This window comes from Chrysemys picta, chromosome 2 (genome assembly GCF_011386835.1).
Source record: "Chrysemys picta bellii isolate R12L10 chromosome 2, ASM1138683v2, whole genome shotgun sequence".
Classification (NCBI taxonomy): Eukaryota; Metazoa; Chordata; order Testudines; family Emydidae; genus Chrysemys; species Chrysemys picta.
Window position 1 is genome coordinate 269,293,224 of NC_088792.1, and position 20,505 is coordinate 269,313,728.

At 41.3% G+C, this 20,505-nt stretch overlaps 1 protein-coding gene and 1 long non-coding RNA gene across 4 annotated transcripts in view; one reads left to right on the forward strand and one right to left on the reverse strand.

Annotated features, from left to right (window-relative positions):
- FER1L6 (fer-1 like family member 6) overlaps positions 1-20,505 on the forward strand; it is a 147,034-nt gene that overhangs the window by 95,331 nt on the left and 31,198 nt on the right. For both annotated transcript variants that reach the window (XM_065586105.1, XM_005288782.5), the window contains exons 23-32: positions 5,271-5,381; positions 9,758-9,919; positions 11,046-11,226; positions 11,466-11,686; positions 13,228-13,350; positions 13,481-13,520; positions 15,444-15,562; positions 17,677-17,808; positions 18,918-19,043; positions 20,072-20,199. In XM_065586105.1, coding sequence (XP_065442177.1) covers positions 5,271-5,381; positions 9,758-9,919; positions 11,046-11,226; positions 11,466-11,686; positions 13,228-13,350; positions 13,481-13,520; positions 15,444-15,562; positions 17,677-17,808; positions 18,918-19,043; positions 20,072-20,199 — 1,343 coding nt within the window. The remainder of the gene's footprint in view (positions 1-5,270; positions 5,382-9,757; positions 9,920-11,045; positions 11,227-11,465; positions 11,687-13,227; positions 13,351-13,480; positions 13,521-15,443; positions 15,563-17,676; positions 17,809-18,917; positions 19,044-20,071; positions 20,200-20,505) is intronic.
- Positions 12,278-20,505, reverse strand: part of LOC112059112 (uncharacterized) — a 45,894-nt gene continuing 37,666 nt past the window's right edge. Inside the window, exon 3 of one of the 2 annotated variants that reach the window (XR_002888339.3) lies at positions 12,278-12,364. This is a non-coding gene — a long non-coding RNA (uncharacterized LOC112059112). Of the gene's footprint in view, positions 12,365-20,035; positions 20,142-20,505 lie in introns of those variants that run through there. The other variant, XR_010599001.1, reaches the window with a different exon arrangement.

A 20,505-nucleotide genomic window follows, 5' to 3' on the forward strand; every position in this document is an offset into this window, starting at 1 on the left:
AGAGAAATAGGAGATTAGAGAAACAATGACTAATAGTGGACACTTGCTAGTCTTAATAGGCACATATCTCCACTGCTACAACGATCCACTCCCCCGCACAAGACACCTTTCAAGATCCATGGATCCTACACTCGCCTATCACAACATGTGGTATACCTCATCTAGGGTACTAAATGCCCCAGTGACAATTATGTGGGTGAAACCAGACAATCGTTACACTCTGGAATGAACTCACACAAGAAAATGAAAAAAGACAAAAACACCCTACCACCTGTGGGTGAACACTTTTCACAAAGTGATCATTCTGTATATAATCTATCCGTCCTCATCCTCAAAGGAAACATGCATAACACATTCAAAAGACCATCTTGGGAGCTTAAATTCATGACTCTTCTAGACACTAATAATCTTGGACTGAACAGAGACACTGGATTTATGGTTTATTACAACAATCTGTAATCCGCTGACCCCCTCTTTGTGTCTTATGACTGCAGAGGTGGTAATGGGCCACTCTACCTTGAATGGTCCCTTACAATATGTGCTAACTTCTTATACTGGACAATCTGTTCCATCTGGCATTTAGCTGTGATTTACCTTTCCCAGACCTGAAGAAGAGCACTGTGTGGCTGGAAAGCTTGTCTCTCTCACCAACAGAAGTTGTTTCAACAACAGATATCACCTCTCTTGGTAGTCTTGATCATTTGCAGTCATTAAAGATCAGAGGGCACCTTTCTTGAGAGCTAGGAATGCTGGCCTAGACATCTTGGAATGGTTCCCATCTGTTTAATTACTAGAATTGTCTGGAATGTTCCCCCTGAAATGTCACACTAAAATTTACACCATTTCAGTTTATTTCACTCATCACATTTTGTTTTGATTCCGTGACTATGTGCACATCAAAAACATGTGACAATTCCAATGTTAACTTTTGAATTTTGGCTTTAGAGTCTCTCAGCCACGTTTACTCTGAATGGGCCCACCACCGGATGAAAATGGGCTTATTTTCACTAGGAAAAAAGCTCCTTTTTAATAAAAAATGTGGCCAGCTTTTTTACAAAGTTTTTACAAAAAGTTTGTAAGAAGATGAAAGGAATCAGTTTTTGAATAGTTTCATCTTCTGCTGAAAAGATTTTTAACCCTCTACTAATTACATTTCTCCTGATCCCTAAAATTCCCCATGCAATTTCAGCTGAATACGGTGTAATTCATCACTTCCTATCCTAAACTGTAACACACTGGCACTGGACCAAAATCTCCTCTTAGTTACACCAGTGCAATTCCTTGGAAGTTGATGGAGTTTCATGATGGAATAGAGAAGATTCAGCCCAGTGTTTGTGATTAAACAGCTGCTGTGTTTTACCACATTAGGGAAGGACTGGGGATAGGATCCTGCTTTTCAGTTTATAAAGTGCTTTGGGATTGCTTTGGATGAGAGGCACTTCTGTATATAAATATGAGGTACTGTTTTAGTTTATTATTATTATCACCACTGTACTGTGTAATGCTGTTTTACACCTTTCTGTTTTCTGCACCTACAAGGTAGTACGGAAAATATCTCCTCTTCCTTATACTAAATGAACTTTCCACACAGCAGCACATATCAGGATATAGAAGACAGATGGCTCCTATTTAAAAGAGACAAAAGATGTGAATTTTACAGGTCCCCTGGTGACTCTCTCATAGTCTTAACATTTAAGTGGCAATAATTATAAAGCACTCTAGACACTATATCACTATTACTATTTCCCAGAATCCTTACCCTTTCAGTTGTGTGTGGTCATTATCACACCAGGGCGCATCTATCTGATCTAATTTAATTTGCCCTTAGTTAAGCAGAAGACATTTCAGATCCTTCCTCTCTAATCCTGTCCCATAGCCACCTCTTTATGTATTATGTTTCATAATGAAGCCAAACACAATTTCCTGAGCAAAAGGAGGTAATCTGTGAAACAGAAATTCATAGTTTTGTCAGCGTTAGACATTGAGTTTCCGGTAGAAGAGATCAGTGCCCCTTTGGCTCAGCCTGGAGTAGTAGAGGAAGAAAAGGTATACCAAAGATAGAGATTATGGGGAAGTGCACCAACTGGCTCCTGAAAATTATGGAGGGAATAAAAGGCCAGGGAGCTTCCCCTTGAAAGGCAGCTCAAGAAAATGGGAGAGCCAGAGCATGGCTGATGCGGGAGATTAAACTGATATTCAGTTGATATTCAAAAGTCAGAATAACATGAATATTATCAGCCTCCCTTTCCCAGTCCCCAAATAAGACTATGATGCAATCAGCCTTTCCCCATTCCTAGACTGAATTCAGAGATACATACACTCATGCACACAGCGCACAATGCTAAGGGCCATTTACATGCAGGGTTTTGCTACGGTGCTGTACAGAGAGAGGGCCCAGTCTTGAAATTTGGGACAGGAGCTGAGCAGTCCCAAACATAGATGACACATCTCTCTAGTTTGACAAGTCTTCCAAACTGTGCTGTGCCCTGTTGAATCAAAGCCAGGCAGAACTAGCAGAGCCCAGCTCACCTTCAGAGATAGGACAAATAATGTTGTCTACTAGATATTTTTCGATTGATATGTCAAAATATTGGCTGGCTCAAAAGCACTAATATTTGTACTGCTTGCTTAGTGTGTGATTCATTTCACCCATCCTTAATCATGGCATTTTTAAATGAGAATCATAGCTACAGTTTTGCTATTAAAGTCTTTTGAGAGCCTGTAAGTTAGGATTTGTATTAGGTATAATTACTTCCTTAGAGTGTGCCTGTATCTACATGTAACCCTTCTGCCCATCTGAGTTGGCAGCAACAAGGGCCGGGTTCAGTATCTCGGGGTTCCGTTTCAATAACGCAATGCAAAACCGGCTCAAGCCCCCAACCAGTGACCTGGGACAATTACATACCACCCCCCTGGGTGCCTCTAAGAGGCAATACTTCCCCTCTCGCAAGCACGGAGTCTGAGTGTAGCAGAAAATGTTTAATAACATGAGGTAAACGACATCAGCATTAAATTGGGAAAACACCACAAACAGGATTCATAGCACAAACCATGAGCAAAAGACCCACCCCCAAAGTCCAACACCCCAAAAGTCTCTTGAGTCCAGCAACCCAAAAATCACCCAAAAGGCTCTGTCCCTGGTCAGTGCAGCCCCAGAGTTCAAAAGTTTATCTGCAGTCTTACCCTCCCCCCCCCAGGTGTGAATGGGGGGAGAAAAGGATACACAGGGTATTAAGGGGCACCTTACGTGGTCTCAGGCTGACTGCCCCACCTCTCCATGGGGTTCTGCAGCAGACTTTACCACGAGCCACTCCTCTCCTCCAGCCATCCCGTGAGCCGCTCCAGCCATCCCCGCAAACTGCTCCGCTCGCCGTCCCATGGGCCACCCCAACTGTCCTACAAACTGCTCAGCTCCACTAGCCGCTTAGCAATAAATCTTCCAGCTCCCCCACTAGTTAACACAGCACTCAGTAATCTCAGCTTGTAGTAGGGGAGCCCAGTGCTAGTACACTATTGGCCCAAAATGAATTCAGCATAGCAGCCTGTAATTAGACTCTTAATAGAATCAAAATTAGCTCTGTTATTCAACACTGGAGAGAGGAGGTAGTGCAATTGGTGTTTCAGTCTCTCAAAAGGGCACATACCATCAGGCACAAATACCTACCCCCACCTTCTCTCAATTCATTGGGTTTTGTAATCCATGCCCCTTGTCTAGCGAGTGCTACTTAGTTAATGGTGAGTCCTTCTGTCATACAACAGTTCCATTGGCCTTGATTCACAGAATCAGGGTAACAAAACTTTATTCTTCCTGCCCCAATAACAGAGAAACTGGGGATCCCACACCAGCCAAAGTAACCACTTTCAGTTGCTGTTGTTTCATGCCAGGTGAGTGGGTGTGCCTATGCAAACAAGATCAGCCCCTGGAGTTCTTTTCCACACTCGCCATAATTCACCACCAGATGTCAGGGTAGAGCTCATCCTGACTCTGCTTACACCCACAACAGCTTGTTGTGGTCTATCAGGTCAATAAAGCCACGTTTTGGAAAGATGCCTATGCTAGGGAAATACAACCCTGATGGAGCTACCATAAGGTGGGTGCATAACTGGTTGGAAAACCATTCCCAGAGAGTAGTTATCAGTAGTTCACAGTCATGCTGGAAGGGCATGTTGAGTGGGGTCCCGCAGGGATCAATTCTGGTTCTGGTTCTGTTCAATATCTTCATCAATGATTTAGATAATGGCATAGAGAGTACACTTATAAAGTTTGCGGATGATACCAAGCTGTGGGGTGGGGGGAGTTGCAAGTGCTTTGGAGGATAGGATTAAAATTCAAAATGATCTGGACAAACTGGAGAAATGGTCTGAAGTAAATAGGATGAAATTCAATAAGGACAAATGCAAAGTATTTCACTTAGGAAGGAACAATCAGTTGCACACATACAGAATGGGAAATGACTGCCCAGAAGGAGTAGTGCGGAAATGGATCTGGGGGGTCATAGTGGACTACAAGCTAAATATGAGTCAACATGTTTGTAACATGTTGCAAAAAAAGCGAACATCTTTCTGGGATATATTAGCAGATTGGAAAAAAAGTCCAGAGAAGAGCAACAAAAATGATTAAAGGTCTAGAAAACATGACCTATGAGGGAAGATTGAAAAAATTGGTTATGTTTAGGCTGGAAAAGAAAAGACTGAGAGGGGATGTGATAACAATTTTCAAGTATGTAAAAGGTCGTTACAAGGAGGAGGGAGAAAAATTGTTCTTCTTAGTCTCTGAAGATAGGACAAGAAGCAATGGGCTTAAACTGCAGCAAGGGAGGTTTAAGCTGGACCTTAGGAAAAACTTGCTAACTCTCAGGATGGTTAAGCACTGGAATAAATTGCCTAGGGAGGTTGTAGAATCTCCATCATTGGAGATTTTTAAGAGCAGGTTGGACAAACACCAGTCAGGGATGGTCTAGATAATACTTAGTCCTGCCATGAGTGCAAGGGACTGCATTAGATGGCCTCTTGAGGTCTCTTCCAGTCGTATGATTCCATGATTCAGTCTATTGAATTTAAAATGACCTGTTCCCATGAAGAGCTTTGGCCTCATGGCAAAGCAGAGAGCATTCCAAGACATGTCTTTTTCACAATGCTGAGCGTGTATTCTGTCTGCATGACGGCCCTAATTGCTGTAAAGTGCTGTATGCGATGGACAACTTACAGGGGGATCTGAGACTATATTTCACAGAGCAGTGACAAAGAGTTATGACTATTTCATTTTGCAGATTCCAGATTCTGGTCCAGAGAGCCTTCCACCAATGGATCCACCTGACGTAAGCCAGATCTACCCAGTTCCAGCCAACATCCGGCCTGTTTTAAGCAAATACAGAGTGGAGGTAAGTTACAAAGAATAATATTTTTGACTTTTTCAGACTCCCAGACATTCTACATTTCCACAGTGGAGCATAGGGCTTAGCAATGTGATTTTTTACATTCAAATCAGTGGGAATCACACAAAACTCCACGTGACTGTTCAAATGTAACTAAATGGGCCAGATCAGTGTAATTCCTGAAAGCAACTCATATACGGCAGTAACTCCAACCATTGAATTAGATCTTGAAAACAACTAGGGCCAGACTTTTCTTTAAGGGATGGTCCCTATCCATATTTGCTCAAGTGCACATGCACTCCATGCACCTGAGACTGGACCACTTTTCACTAGCAGTGTCCATTGGTCTATGCCTTTGCCCTTCTGCTCGTGCTCTGAACCGAGGACATAAGGGATGGTGCGGACCGACAGCCTCTCTAGTTCCTTTCTACCGCCTGAGACCAAACTTCTCCAGTGTGTGCAGCATTAGCTTGCATTCTTTGTTTTCTAGTGTAAATATTGTAAATAGTTCTACCTGTTCTGATTTCTTTTGTTCTAGTGTTAGTGTGAGTCTCAGTGAGCTGTAGGGGGCTGTGAGTGTAGGCTGTCAATGAAAGAAACAAGCAAGACTAACCCAGATCTGCATCCATAGACAAGAAGGCCAAACATTTAGATCCCTTTGGAGAAAGAACTTCACTTCTGTTTTCAGTTCTACACAGCAAACTACTAGGCTTTAATAGAAACGTATGATTGTATGAATTATAATAACTTTTCTGAATTTGTCAACAATCTGCCTCTGGGGCGCAGACTTCGGTTCTGAGCAACCATTGAGGAAGGTAAATTGCTAGCCAGTTCTGCCTTCCAGACTTCGGTACATGCACCAGATACAGCCTCCCACTCCCTGGCAACATCTATAGTCGTGAAACAGACTTCATGGTTCCAGGCATCCGGATTCTCCAAGGAAATCCGATCCACCATGGACGATCTGCCCTTCGAAGGGAATAACCCATTCAGTGAGAAAACAGATGTTTGTTACATAACCTCAAGGACTTGAGCTCAACACTCTGAGTTCTGGGTATCAATATCCCAGAACCACAAAGAAAATATCCTAAGCCTCAGTTTTCCCATCAACAACAGCCCACTCCTCAACTCTTCACCCTCAGAGGGCTTCTGAGCTCCCAAGAAATCATCAAAGTGTGCAGCACTGAAAGCAGAACATTCCTCCTTCTTTGTCCTCCCAGCCCCAGCCTCCCACTAAGCAGTCCTTTTGATGGGACCTTTCAGAGTTGCAAACCAGTCCTCCCACCAAGTCTACTGGGCTCAGATTTCCCCACCCCTTTTGGAAGCCATTTACTTCGCTTTTCCTCGGCATGGCACCATATAGCACAATGGGTTATGGAAATCACCACCACCAAATATACAAGAGTTCGAATCCATCCCTCCTCTCAAAGTCCCCTCCCTATGGCTGACAGGAAGTACATTCCTTGCTACAAATGGGAGGTATAGAGCCAGTACACCCCAGCATGGGGGGAAATGATTTTACTTAAGATATTTCTTCATCCCCAAGAAGAAAGGAAGCTGGAGGCCCAGACTAGATCTCAGACTGCTGATCCAGGACAAAGGCAAGATCTTCCATCCCAACCCAGCATCATCTTCATCTGGCAACTTGGTATTTGGATGGACGACAAACTTAGAGGGATCATGCTCAGCAGCTGCACAATCCATTCTTGGTAATAGCAGAAAAGACGCTGTGAAAAAGTGCTATATAGCAAAATGGAGGAGATTCTCTTTATGGCATCAGAATCGTTGGCTGCCCCCAAAGAGTTCTGAGATTCTACTATTCTGGACTACCTCCTCTCGCTCTGAAAAGGTCGGGGTTGTCTCTCAGTTCCTTATGAGTGCACTTGACAGCGATTAGCACTTTCCATCCTCCAGTGGACAACCATTCAGTCTTTGCCCGTCTGACCACAGTAAGGTTTCTGAAGGGTCTTGTCAGAATCTTTCCTCCAGTGCTAAAACTTACTCCAATCTGGGGCCTCAGTCCAGTCCTACTTCCATTAACAAATTCACCATTCAAGCTTTTAGCCTCATGTTTATTCACCCCTCTATCTCTGAAGATTGACTTCCTGGTTGCAATCACTTCAGCCAGAAGAGTAGGAGAACTGGGAGTCCTTATTGCAGACCCTCCCTATATGGTATTCCATAAGGATAAAGTTTCCCTGAGGTTACATCCTAAATTCATTCTGAAAGTAATCTTGGAATTCCATCTGAACCAGGTCATCCACTTATCTGTCTTCTACCCGAAGCCCCATGCCACCAAAGAGGACTGGAAATTCCGCTGTTTGTATATCCAACCAGCCTTGGCATCAGCAACTTCCCTTTGAGATGTCCCTCTTTTGGAGATCTGTAGAGATGCAACATGGGTCTCCGTGCATACATTTGTAAGATATTATGCCTTGGTACAGGTGTCTACAGCAGATGCATCCTTCAGCACAGCAGTCTTACAATCTGTGGTACAGCAGGGTTCCTCACCCCTCCTCCCCAATGAATACTGCCTGAGAGTCATGTCAAATGGAATAAACCTAGGGACCATCACTCGAAGACGAATGACTTACATTGTACAGTAACGGGAGTTCTTTGAGACGTGTGGTTCTGCCACCTGCCCTCCTCCTCTTCTGCTTTGGATCCTTGTTCTATGGTTATTCATGCTAAAGAAGGAGCTGGAGATGAGGTCAGTGTGCACCATCCATTCTACCCTTGGTTCAGAGCACGAGGAGGAGAGGGGCACAGGCGAGGACCAACAGACACTGCTAATGGAAAATCTTCTGGTCCCAGGTGTATGGAGCACATGCGCAGCTTGAGTGGAATATACATAGAACTGCAGTTACTGTACAACGTAAGTAACCAGTCTTTATAGTCACAGCGCATGAGTATGGAAGATGCTTGTATAAAATGGCTGGACAATTGGGAAGTATATCACCTGCTCTCAATCCCATCTTCAGCACTGGATGAGGCAGGCAGATATGGTCCTGCCCCGCTGCACCAAGACACCCTCTTTGGGTTACTTAGTGTTGCTAGTGGCTAAGTGTTAGCCACTCCTCCTCTGCTCCCAAAACTTTCAGCCAAATGATGGCTGCCTCCTGCATGCATGTGTTTGTGCTTTCTCCCCAACCCCTCTAGTGCCCCTGTGAACAGTCACCTACAATTTGGGCCTGAAGTCACTTTATTATATAGAATGTAAGGGAAATTTGGCAACTCCTCATTTCTCAGAATAATAACTAAATTCTAACCAGTCAAGTTGTGTCACTTCCTGTCGCTGGTCCTATAACTACACATAATGTGTTTAATTACCTGTCTTTGAAAATTTCTAAATCAAGTCAGATTTTAATTATACGAACTGTGCTGAGACTGATGAGCCAGTCGCTAGAAATGCTTGTGTGTGAATTCAACCACAGGAGCAGTTCTTGCTTTGACTTTTTCTGGGGGGGGATCAAACAGTCAAATTGTTGCAAAGGGAAATAGGAAGAGAAATGACAACCGTTCACTGGAGAAAGGGAAAAAAATCTCCTTTTCAGATGTGTTTTCTGTTTTAGGCCTGAGTACGTGAGTTAATTAAGCACATACTTAGCTTTAAGCACATGAATTCCATTTATGTCAATGGGACAAATCATGTGCTTATAGTTAGCCATGTGCTTAAATAGTGTTCAATCAAGGCATTACTACTCCTGAATGATACGGCTGTGGTTTGGCATTTGAAGAATTTTATTTTGGATTTTGTAATTCCTAATTTATATTGTTGTAATTGTCATTTTCTATAGTTAGCGCTTAAATAATTGTATTGCTAATAAGTACCGGTGTGCAAGAAAACTTGGAATTCCATGAGAGTTCTAGAGGGTATGCAATGAATCAATGCATAAAACATATAAATTTAATAAAACTACTCCTGACAAAATACCATGGGCTGTATCTTCAGCTGGTATAAACGGATATAGCTCTGTTGTAGGCAATAGCTGAGGATCTGGCCTGTCAGATTAATAGGGACTGAGTATGTTTGTCCTGCAGAGGAGGGGACTGTTAGAAATAAAATTATTAACTGATTATGTTTTGTTAACAGTTTAACATTGTTAATTGGCTTAACTTTCAGTTCAAAGACATGAGGTCTTTTTTTTTTTTTGTAATTTCAGACACTGACAGGTGTTTAGAACAACTTCTTGCAGATAACTGGGACCAGATTCAGCAGTGCTTTCTGGCAGCTATGCATGGCACAAAGTGGCAGAAGTATACTGGTGAATCTGGTCCATGATTCCCAATGTTACCTGTGTACTCCTGTCAGGAGCATCCCAGTGAGTCTGGCCCACTGTTGCCTATGTTTTTACTGACCACTTTTTTTCCACTTGCCATAGGTTCTGTTCTGGGGTGTTCGTGAGCTGAAGAAAGTCCAGCTCCTCTCTGTAGACCGCCCACAGGTTCTCATAGAATGCGCAGGGAAAGGAGTTAAATCTTCCGTCATCCAGAGTGTCAAGAACAATCCCAACTTCAGTGTCCAAGCAGACAGGTTTGAAGTGGTGTGTACAGTGCCCTGCCGCTCTTTCTCTGATCATCTTCTCTTTACTCAGTGGAAGACACAAGCTATAGCACTGTTTGATTTTCTTTACTTCTTAAGCCCTTTTGTGCTATTGCCAGACTGGACAGTTAAGTAATTGATTGGTTATGACTAAAGCTACGAGTCTGTCACGGAGGTCACGGATTCTGTGATTTTTCATGACCTCTGCGATTTCAGAGCTTCGGCTGTCAGCCTCAGGCAGCGGGTGGTGTGATGAGCCCGATATGGCAGGACTTTGGCAGTGAGCTTGTGCTGTTAGCACCCCCACAGCTGGCAGGTAGCAGGACTCAGGCTGTCAGCCCCCCCGCGGTGGGGATCAGCCTTCTGTGAATTCTTGTTTATTGCCTGTGACCTGTCTGTGACTTTTACTAAAAATAACCCTTATAAAATCTTAACCTTAGTTATGACCCATGAGCTTTGAACCTTTTACCTCTAGGTTGTTGACTTGAATTTGGCCCTGGTCAGTAATGCCTTGAAGCTTCCTGGCTGTCCATTGGCATGTGTAAAATAAACTGGTGGTTTCAGTTCAGGTCTTAGTGGACGAGGATTTGTGTTAGCTGGCGACATCAACAGCTATGAAAGTCTATCTAAGTTTTTATAAGGCACAATGATATCTAAGCACCAATAATAATATCTAAGTACCTGTGGTACCTTTAATTTTTATTGCACTTTACACATTCAAACTGATATTCAGATATTACCTAGTTAATCTGCACAATATCCCTGTAAGCTAGGGAAATATATGTTATCCCCTTTTACAGCTGGGAAACTTAGGCAGTGAAGTGAAATTACTTTAGCCAAGTCAGTGGCAGAGGTGGGATTAGAACTCATAAATTCCTGACTCCCAACACTGCATTGATTCCTCTAGACTTTACTGTTTTCCCTGACAAATTTTTAGCAGCTTGCCCACAGCCAGGGTGCTTTTCTAGGTAGGATTGGCAGGGTAGTGTGAACAGACCTACACTGCTCATGCTATACCTGTTTGATGGATCAAGAACATCAGTAGTCAGGGTTCTCAATCCAGCACTTTTCTTGACACTAGTAAGGAAAACAAATCTCTCATGCTGTTGTCTGTTCTTTTCTGCCAGGAATTGCCTGATAATGAACTTTTGCACCCACCACTCAGTATCTGTGTGGTTGACTGGAGAGCGTTTGGTCGTAGTACTCTTGTTGGAACACACACCATCAATTGCCTTAAGCAATATTTATATAATCCCAAGGAGCTTCCTGCACTTACAGCAAAAGTGGACGTTATAGAAACCGACAAAGGTAAATGCACAATATAGCTCTTGTCCCCAAATAAAAAGACAAGGTGATATTTGTTAAAACAGTAGAGTAAGCACATGCTTAAGGGATCTGCTGGCCTGGGGCTGGAGCGCTCAGCACCTTCCAGGATCAAGCCCTGTGCAACTTTTAAGAGATATCATTATTGATATTTTCTTGAGAACCAATACGATGACTGTCTTTTCTGGCATAATCTTACCAATTTGCTGTGTTTCTAATTTCAGCTGCTCCAGAGTCACCACAGTCCCCTGCATCACCACAACCACAACCACATCCAGCAGATCACATTTATGTCGATGTGGAGTACGGTTCAGCTGCATTAGGAATACAAGAACCAGTTCCAGCAAAATCTTCTGCTGCAGCCGCTGTACCTGCTTCTTCACTGCCATCTGCACTTAAATCTACATCCCCATCCTCTGAACCAGCAAAAGATAGAAAGCAGAAGGTGGATTTAGCTGAACCATCAGCTCGCTAGCTATTTTAAAATAATAATAATAATAATAATTAATAATAATGTAATTAATAATACATTTATTATGATGATTGTGTGTAGGAGCCCAGTTATAGGCCAGGACCCATTGTGCTAGGTGCTGTACAAACACAGAACAAAAAGACAGTCCCTGTGCTAAAGAGGTTACAATTGAAGTATAAGACAATAGACAACAGGTGCATTAGACAGATGGGGGAGAACAACGAAACAATGAGACAATATTGGTCAGCATGACAGGCATAATATATTCTAGTTAATACAGCTGATCAGAAGAACATTTCCAGACTGCAGAAACCTTTTTCTGATCAGCTCTATAAACTATCACTTTTTGGATGGGGAAATAATAAATCTTTCTTTCTTTCTTTCTTTCTTTCTTTCTTTCTTTCTTTCTTTCTTTCTTTCTTTCTTTCTTTCTTTTGCAAAAATTAAATGGAAGGACTGACAAATCTGTTTGACATTGTGCTCCATTTCAGCTACACTTTTTAGAATGGGATAAAGTAGCCACTTCTTACTTGTAGCACCTAGATGCACTGATAGTTAGTTATACATTGCCAATGTTCTGTATAGTTTGAAGGACAAGGAGAGGCAGCGATGTCTCAACTCCACCTGTACGCACCCTTGTGTGTCTGTCATCTGTAACAACACAATTTATAGATACAAGAGTCAGTGAAATATCATAAAGTACTCATCCAAATATAGAGCCCAGTATTGTAACTCTCCAAAAACAACAAGGAGTCTGGTGGCACTTTAAAGACTAACAGATTTATTTGGGCATAAGCTTTTTGGGTAAAAACTCCACTTCTTCAGATGCATGGAGTGAATATTACAGATGCAGGCATTGTTATACTGACACATGAACTGCCCTGCTGTTTGTAGCTGCATTGCTAAATACATGACAGCTGCAAGTAGCAACTCTTTGTTAGTGCGAAAGGCCGAATGCACAATTTAACAGGGTCCAGTCATTATTCACATGTGCAGTCCCACTGATGTCAATGGGCCTACTTGCAGAAGCAGTTGGTTTGTGGGATCAGGCTCTTTATCTTTTCTAAGAGCAAGATGACTGAATTCTCAATGGCTATTCAGAATCCTAGTTGTCTTCAAAACTCGTGTTGATAATATTGAAAGTTCTGAATGTAGCTGCAAATGCAGTAATATTGGAGGGAACCAAGGGATATCAGGAGGTCTGTATCCTTCCAAATATAATAATTCTTCTTTCTAAGGTAGATCTTCCCTTTAAATAGCTTGCTTTTGTTGCAATGCCCCAAATTTTAAAAGTATAATATTTGATAGCAGCAGAAAGTAATATAGAAACTGTACTAATAACATGATGATCACAATGGATTCTCTAGTGGGATACAAAGTCAGAGACACACAATAATGTAGTTCTTGCAGACTGAAATCCACTCCACCTACATCTGTTCCGCTTGATAGTCCAGCTGGTTTTTAATAGCTGATATAATCCTAGAGTTCAACAGCATTTCCTTATACCTTGCTAGGAATCAAGAAAATCCTCCCGACGATCCACAAAAAGAAAAAAGAGAACAATAGCAGATGAATCTGCTGAAAATGTTATTGATTGGTGGTCAAAGTACGATGCTTCTGTGGAAAAAATGAAAAAGGTAAGGGCCCCAGTAGCCCCATACTTGAATGGATGTATGGTATTTTAAAGCTAGATTTATGCAAAATGGCTTCCTCTTTAATGTTCCATTTGTATTTAGGAGTCTGACCATTCTGTTTTTATTTTGAAAGGTAAAATCAATCTATCCCAATGAGGGGAAACCAGGCAACAGTGAGTAAAATATTTGTATATGTACTTTTTTACTTACTATAATAATTTATTTCTGTGCTAATTCAAGAACATTTTTACCCTGTTCATATTGAATGTCTGTTCTTCCTAGAGTTGTGAGAGGGGCAGTGTTCAGATCCTAATCCATATCTGGATTAGACTATGGGTAGTTTAGATGCTGAGTTAAAAAACTGGGTTGAGGATTGGGTTTAACGTTGTTCAAATCACATGAGCAATTCTTTGCAGAATTCAGCCTCAAAATGATGGAAATCTTACAATGTTAGATGTTCTAGGAAGTTTACCACGGTATTGGTATGTATCTATATCAGATCCAAAAAATGAACCTCTTTTAATTTTGGATCCAACCGAAAACCCAAACCGTAGGAATGGGCTCAGTTCCAGGAATTTGAATTTGAAAATAGAATCCAGAATGATAGACATCACAATAGCAGCTAATTCTTGTGTCAAACTCAGTCAACTCAAGAATTTTCAGCAGAAGAGATTGGACAAGAATAGATTATTAAATACACTAATGGAAGAGAATCTTCTACTGCTGTACAAATCCCTGTGACAGTAAACCATGCCTTCAGCAAATTATTTTCCTAACCCGACTATTTAAATAGGCAGAGAAAGAAAACTAATATTTGTACCGTCTGTGTAGATTTGCTCTTCAGAATAAAATGGCTGGCTCTTCCCATCCTTGAGGTGGATATTATATTTTATTAGTGGTGGAAATAATTTCTAGTTTGCAAAGCATTTTGCAATCGTTCTGGATGAAAGGTACTACATAAATGTCAGTCATTATCATTTTGAACATGGCAGCTGACCAAAATTTCAATTATCAGATCATCAGTGCTGAAAAGCTGTCAGTCAAAATTCTAATTATGCATGCACCGTACCAGGCCACCTGAAAGAAATGTTATACAAAGTTCTGATGCCACATCCATGTACAGCGATATTGTTAACTGACACCTTAACATAGATAGAATTCTACAATCCACAAACTTTAGTGGTGACAGTTATGCCAGGGTTTTCCATTGTTTTTGACCAGGCTGGTGACTTGAGAACTGAAAAAGACTCTCTTAATTATTTGTACAAGATATGTTTTATATCATTGCCTAGATACTATGGTGACTGGCACCATACAAATGCCAGAGAGAGAGAGAGAATGAGAGAGAGAGTATTAATAGATATTTATATCACAGATAGATGAATTAATTTAACAAAATTAAAAGGACTGATCCAAACCTCAACCCAAACACTAAATCTGAATAAGGTTTGGATAGTTAGACCCAACAAGCTCCTCCTGCCTTTGTTAATAGCTGTCAAAATCAGTGGTGGGCTGTCAACCAGGTAGGCAGTTTCTGCTGAGCAGTTGCCATATTTACATCTCCACATTCTCCATGGCTTTCCTAAGGTCAGAGGCATATTGGCATGTGTTTTTGGTGCCTTTGACCTGAGGAAGGCCTGGAGCATATGAGATCTGAAGGCAGTCAGCATCTTGGTAATGGCATTCCATCTTGGTAAGACCTCACCTTAAATTTTTCTCAACATTTGGAAAGGTAGTAGGATCTGTTGGGGTAGATTTGACCTTGGGATGATTGAGGAAGAAGGAGAAAGAAAAGGGGTGGGTCGGTAGGGGAGTGAGAATAGAAGTCACAGGGAAGGGGATAAGCCAGACAGATGATTGTATTCAGTGGTAGAGAGGAGTAAAAAATGGTGTATCAGGTAGGGAGAAGTTGTAGGAAAAGAATCTCTGACTGGTTTGACAGGAGAAAGTGCAAGAGAAGTATAGAGAAGGAGAGGGAATGGAGTAAGACCCGCCCTCCCCCCCAAGATTTTTGTTAAGGACTTATCTCAGCCATTAGAGGTTTATCCATTACTGCAGCTGCTATAAACCTAAATTATGTCATCAAATCTCTGTAGCTAAGTCGACATCTGGCCACGTAACATTAAGCATTGAAGATGAGCCAGACAAAAAGAAGCGAAAAAAGTTGTTCAAAGAGGAAAAAAAGGAAGAAGACCCAAATCTAGCAACTTTGAAGGTAAACAATGCTTTGTTGTTGTAATTCAGGTTATTTGGGATGGGCAAAATTCACTGCTGGGTAGACGGCTGGTCCTAAGTGAGATTGGAGGGGAGCTTAGCTCTTGTGCTGCCCCTCTGCAGAGGGTTGAATTTCACCCTTACGGAATATACTGTAAATACTAGAGTTACATTCCCCTTTGTTCTCGTTGCACCTTGGATAAAGTTAATCACATACATGTGTACACTTTATCATGCCAAAGTGCACTTAACTTACGCACTTAATCATAGAATCATAGCACTGGAAGGGACCTCGAGAGGTCATGTAGTCCAGTCCCCTGCGCTCATGGCAGGACTAAGTATAATCTAGTACATTCCTGACAGGTGTTTGTCTAACCTGCTCTTCAAAATCTCCAATGATGGAGATTCTACAACCTCCCTAGGCAATTTATTCCAGTGCTTAACCACCCTGACAGTTAGGAAGTTTCTCCTAATGTCCAACCTCCCTTGCTGCAATTTAAGCCCATTACTTCTTGTCCTAGCCTCAGAGTTTAAGAAGCACAATTCTTCTCCTTCCTCCTTGTAACAACCTTTTATGTACTTGAAAACTTATCATGTCCTCTCCCCGCCCACCCCAGTCTTCTCTTCTCCAGACTAGACAAACCCAATTTTTGTCAATCTTTCCCCATAGGTCATGTTTTCTAGACTTCTAATCACTTTTGTTGCTCTTCTCTGGACTTTCTCCAGTTTGTCCACATCTTTCCTGAAATGTGGTGCCCAGAACTGGATACAATACTCCAGCTGAGGCCTAATCAGTGCGGAGTAGAGCGGAAGAATTGCTTCTTGTGTCTTGCTTACAACACTCCTGCTAATACCTCCCAGAATGATGTTTGCTTTTTTTGCAATAGTGTTACACTGTTGACTCATATTTAGCTTGTGGTCCACTATGACCCCCAGATCCCTTTCCACAGTACTCCTGTAGGGATATTAAAGAAGGTACTAACAGTGATTCCCCCAAATGACAGTGACCTCCCCATAATTTGTCCCCCACACTTTAAAATCCAATTTTTATATTGATAAAAGCACAGAAATGTGGATATTAGGGGAACAAATGACAAGGCATTTCAGAAATGTTAGGGTGTATAAAGAATGAGATAGAAACTAATGATGAAAGGATTAGATACAGTGATAGTAGACTCTCACTGGGACTATAAATTAGATGCTGGTCACTGTATCTTATCAAAGGTAGAACAACAATAAAAGGCCTTTCCTGGTGATTGCGCCTTGACTTGGTGGGAAGGCTTGTGTGCTCCAGTGACCCTGAGAACTATGCCGGTGGAAGTTTTTCCTCCTGATACCCAAGCTGGACCGGTTAAAGGGCAGGGATCAGATGCAAAGCAGTCCACTGGTCCTCAAGGTTGGGAGTTGAGTGGTAGACCAACAACCTAGCCTCATAAAAAAGTTAAGATAGAGAAACAAAGCCAGGTAGCCATACCAGCAATCAACATTATAGACAGGGATGGTGGGGCCTTGTTCATGCCCCAAACATGAGTGGCATGGGAAGGATTCAGATCCAGAAAGTCGAAGTTAGAGACATGTGGAGGGATTGAAAAGATTAGGGCTGTTTAGAGAGGGGTTGAATAAAAAGGGACATGAAACCAGTATACAGATCAATGAAACTGTTTGTTTCCATTTTTTGAATGGAAAGGTCTCCGCTTGGAGAACAAATTTAGATAGCCATTTTCACTTTTGTTTATTTTTGATTTCACATAGAACCATGCTGTAGGAGTTAGAGATGGGAAAGACGTTTTTTAGGCAATCCAATCTCTACCTATCTAGGCAAGATTGTTCTCCATAGTACCTTTTCATTTCCATCTTGCTTTCAGGTTCTTATGTATTAATACAGTGCTAGAGTATTTGGATTGTAACTCCAGAGGTGGATTTGTTAAAAGTTTCCATCACTGGTGGGGAACGGGATATTTTTCTGTTGGTCACCAAAAGGTTTTACAAGCGCTTGATTTTATAAAACCTAAACACTGAGCCAGAGCTGAATGTTAAGTCACCAGTTAATGCAACAGTTGCTATGTTTTTACTTGCTGTGCCTTGTGAAATGAGCACTATCCCATTTTTTCAAAGATCTATGATGGAAACCTGGAGAGTGAATTTAATAACTTTGAAGACTGGGTGAAAACCTTTGAACTCTTCAGAGGAAAAGCCACCGATGAAGATCACAGTGACTATGAGGACAGAATAATAGGAAAATTTAAGGTGAGTTTAAATGCTGATTGGATACATGGTAATTTAGAGAAATGCACATTTTCAGTGACATTCCAGTTGTGCAGAAAATGAGTTTCAATTACACCGGCCATCTACTATTAACATTGTTAATTCTCCTATTAGTCCAAAGCCACAATGTGTTACATATGAGGATCGCTGTTTATTCTCTCCTATTATCTGACTGACGGAGGCAGTTTCCAACCCACGATGTTTACTATTGTTTTGAGTCAGGACATTTATTTAAAACTACAAAGCTGAGTTAAATCACAGATTCGTAGTAATTAGAGCCAGGACTGACCTATTACATTATGCAGTCCAGCCTCTGCTCATGCAAGTTTATTTCTTCAGTATAATTTCTGTTACTTTATCCTATCTAGCTTAAATGATGGGCCTTCTACTCACTTCACTTACACAACCTAATACAACTTACCATATGGAAATCTGCAAGTATACTTCAAAGCGCAATTAATATAATAGTTGTGTGCTCTAAAACTGAAGTATTTTATACTTCAGAGGAATCCGTGCCTTAAAGGAACCTGTTGATTCTTCTGTCTCTATGGGGCACAGCTCTTTTAAAAATGACTTGCTAATTGCTTTTAGGTAATAATGGTTATTTAAGTAAGATGAGTTAATACTGTGATGTGCATGGGGGCTGAAGTTTTTTGTGTTCTCTGTCACAGTGTTGTAAATAGAGTTCCATTTAAGTCAATGAAATTACTCCTAATTTACACAAGAGTGATTCAGAGCAAAATGGTGGCCCTCAGAATATTGGTGTCTGGAAGATGGAAATAGCCACAACTGTTGCATTCATTTATTTAATACTGCTGTGACTAGGAGCTTGCAGATATTTCTGGGAATGTCTTGACAAGGTTAAATACAGTTATTGAAAGGAAGTGCTTTGGAAGGTTAACAAAACAGAACAGAAATATTTTCAGAAACATGGTTTAGTGCATTTATTCTGTGTTTGGCACAAAGGATGTGCACACATGCATATGTGCCTATGCAGACTGTATTCTTGAAGTTTTGTGTACACACCAGGACTTTTTTTTTTATTGGGTTTGTTGTCTTTTCCAGAGAAATAAAACATTGTATATCCACAGGGCTCTTTCTGCATATACAAAAGTCCTGAAGATTCCAACTCAATGGATGGAGGACAGCCTAAAATTCTGCAAGGGATACCACCGAATAACTCAGTCGAAGTCCTGGTTAGGGTGTATATTGTGAGAGTAAGTGTACAGCTTCTGTTTCAGCCTTGAAATAATGGGGAATTTGTTTTTCAAATTAGTTTTTCTTTAGTTTCTACATAGTATCGCATTTGAAAAGCCTCATCTGTATGTTAGAATTCCATAATACTTAGTGTACTACAGAGTAGAATCTGCAGCTCATAAGGACTTCTCATTGTAAATCATAAAGATGCCAGTTGACTGGAGAAGAGGAACTCTAGGGGCTGTTTTGGAAGCATCATAGAGAGAAAGGGACAAACAAAACAGGAAGCATTCAGCAGAAGGAGAGAATGGGAGAATATACCTTTAAGAGAAAGCAGAGGGGGAGAAGTGTGAATGATGAACTTGAAGGAACAAGTGGTAGAAATTAGGAAAGTCAAATATTGAGGGAACATGGTGGGAAATGGAGAAGTCAGAGGAGAGAGGCGGCCATTAATGATCTGTGTATTAGTGAGAAAACAAGAGAGAAGCAGAAAAGAAAATTAGTTTATATAAGGTAGGAAAATCCTGGCGTTAGGGAGGGGAAATTAAATTAAAAGACAAAAGAGAAGAAGAGAAAGAAGACACTTTTCCCCTGTATTTAAATGCTTTCAGATCAGATCCATCACAGACAATGGGCCAGTCAATGGAGCTATGACTTACACCAGCTGAGGATCTGGCCCATTGTTTATGGGAAAATCCCCTTGAATCCCACATAGATTTGGACTTGAAAACCTCCAGCAAAGTCAACTTCTTCCTTTGGCACTTTCTCGTCCTCTCACCTCACCCATTCCATTCTGAACAGCAACAGTTCCCGGGACCAGTTCTAGCTGCTCACTTCAGCTCTGCACTTGGGCCCTAGGCAATCGCCAAACATTCTTTCCCCAGTGGCTCGCTCTATATTTTAGTAGGCAGGACTAGCTTAGCATCTGTGTTTCCAGAATGTCCTGTGCACCCGTGGATAAACAGCTCCATTAGAAAACAGCCACATTTAATTATTACCTTTAATGAAGCATTTGGATTTTGATGAAAGAGTCTTTTCTTTTTATCAGGCATATAATCTTAGCCCAGCTGATCCAGATGGCATGTCAGATCCCTATATCGTGCTCAGACTAGGCAAAACTGAAATTAAAGACAAGGACAATTACATCCCCAAACAACTAAACCCAGTTTTTGGAAGGTGAGTGATAGTTTTATTTAAATGTTTGTGGTGATTTCTGCCGTAGGATTTTGCTACAGCTATTTCTGCTTGTTTTGAAGAGCAGAGTGCATTTATTATACAATGATATGTGTGTGTTTGAATGTTTCATAATTAAAATCGCAAGAATTTGTGTCACATTGTATGATTACAAATTATTCAATTTTATGCTAGTCAAACACCTCCTGAAATTCAATCTGCAGACGGCTTTTTATTTCACAACAAGAAACGAAGCAGCAAATGATCTTGTCAGCTCAGATTAATCAGGCGATTAGTTATCTTAAAGTG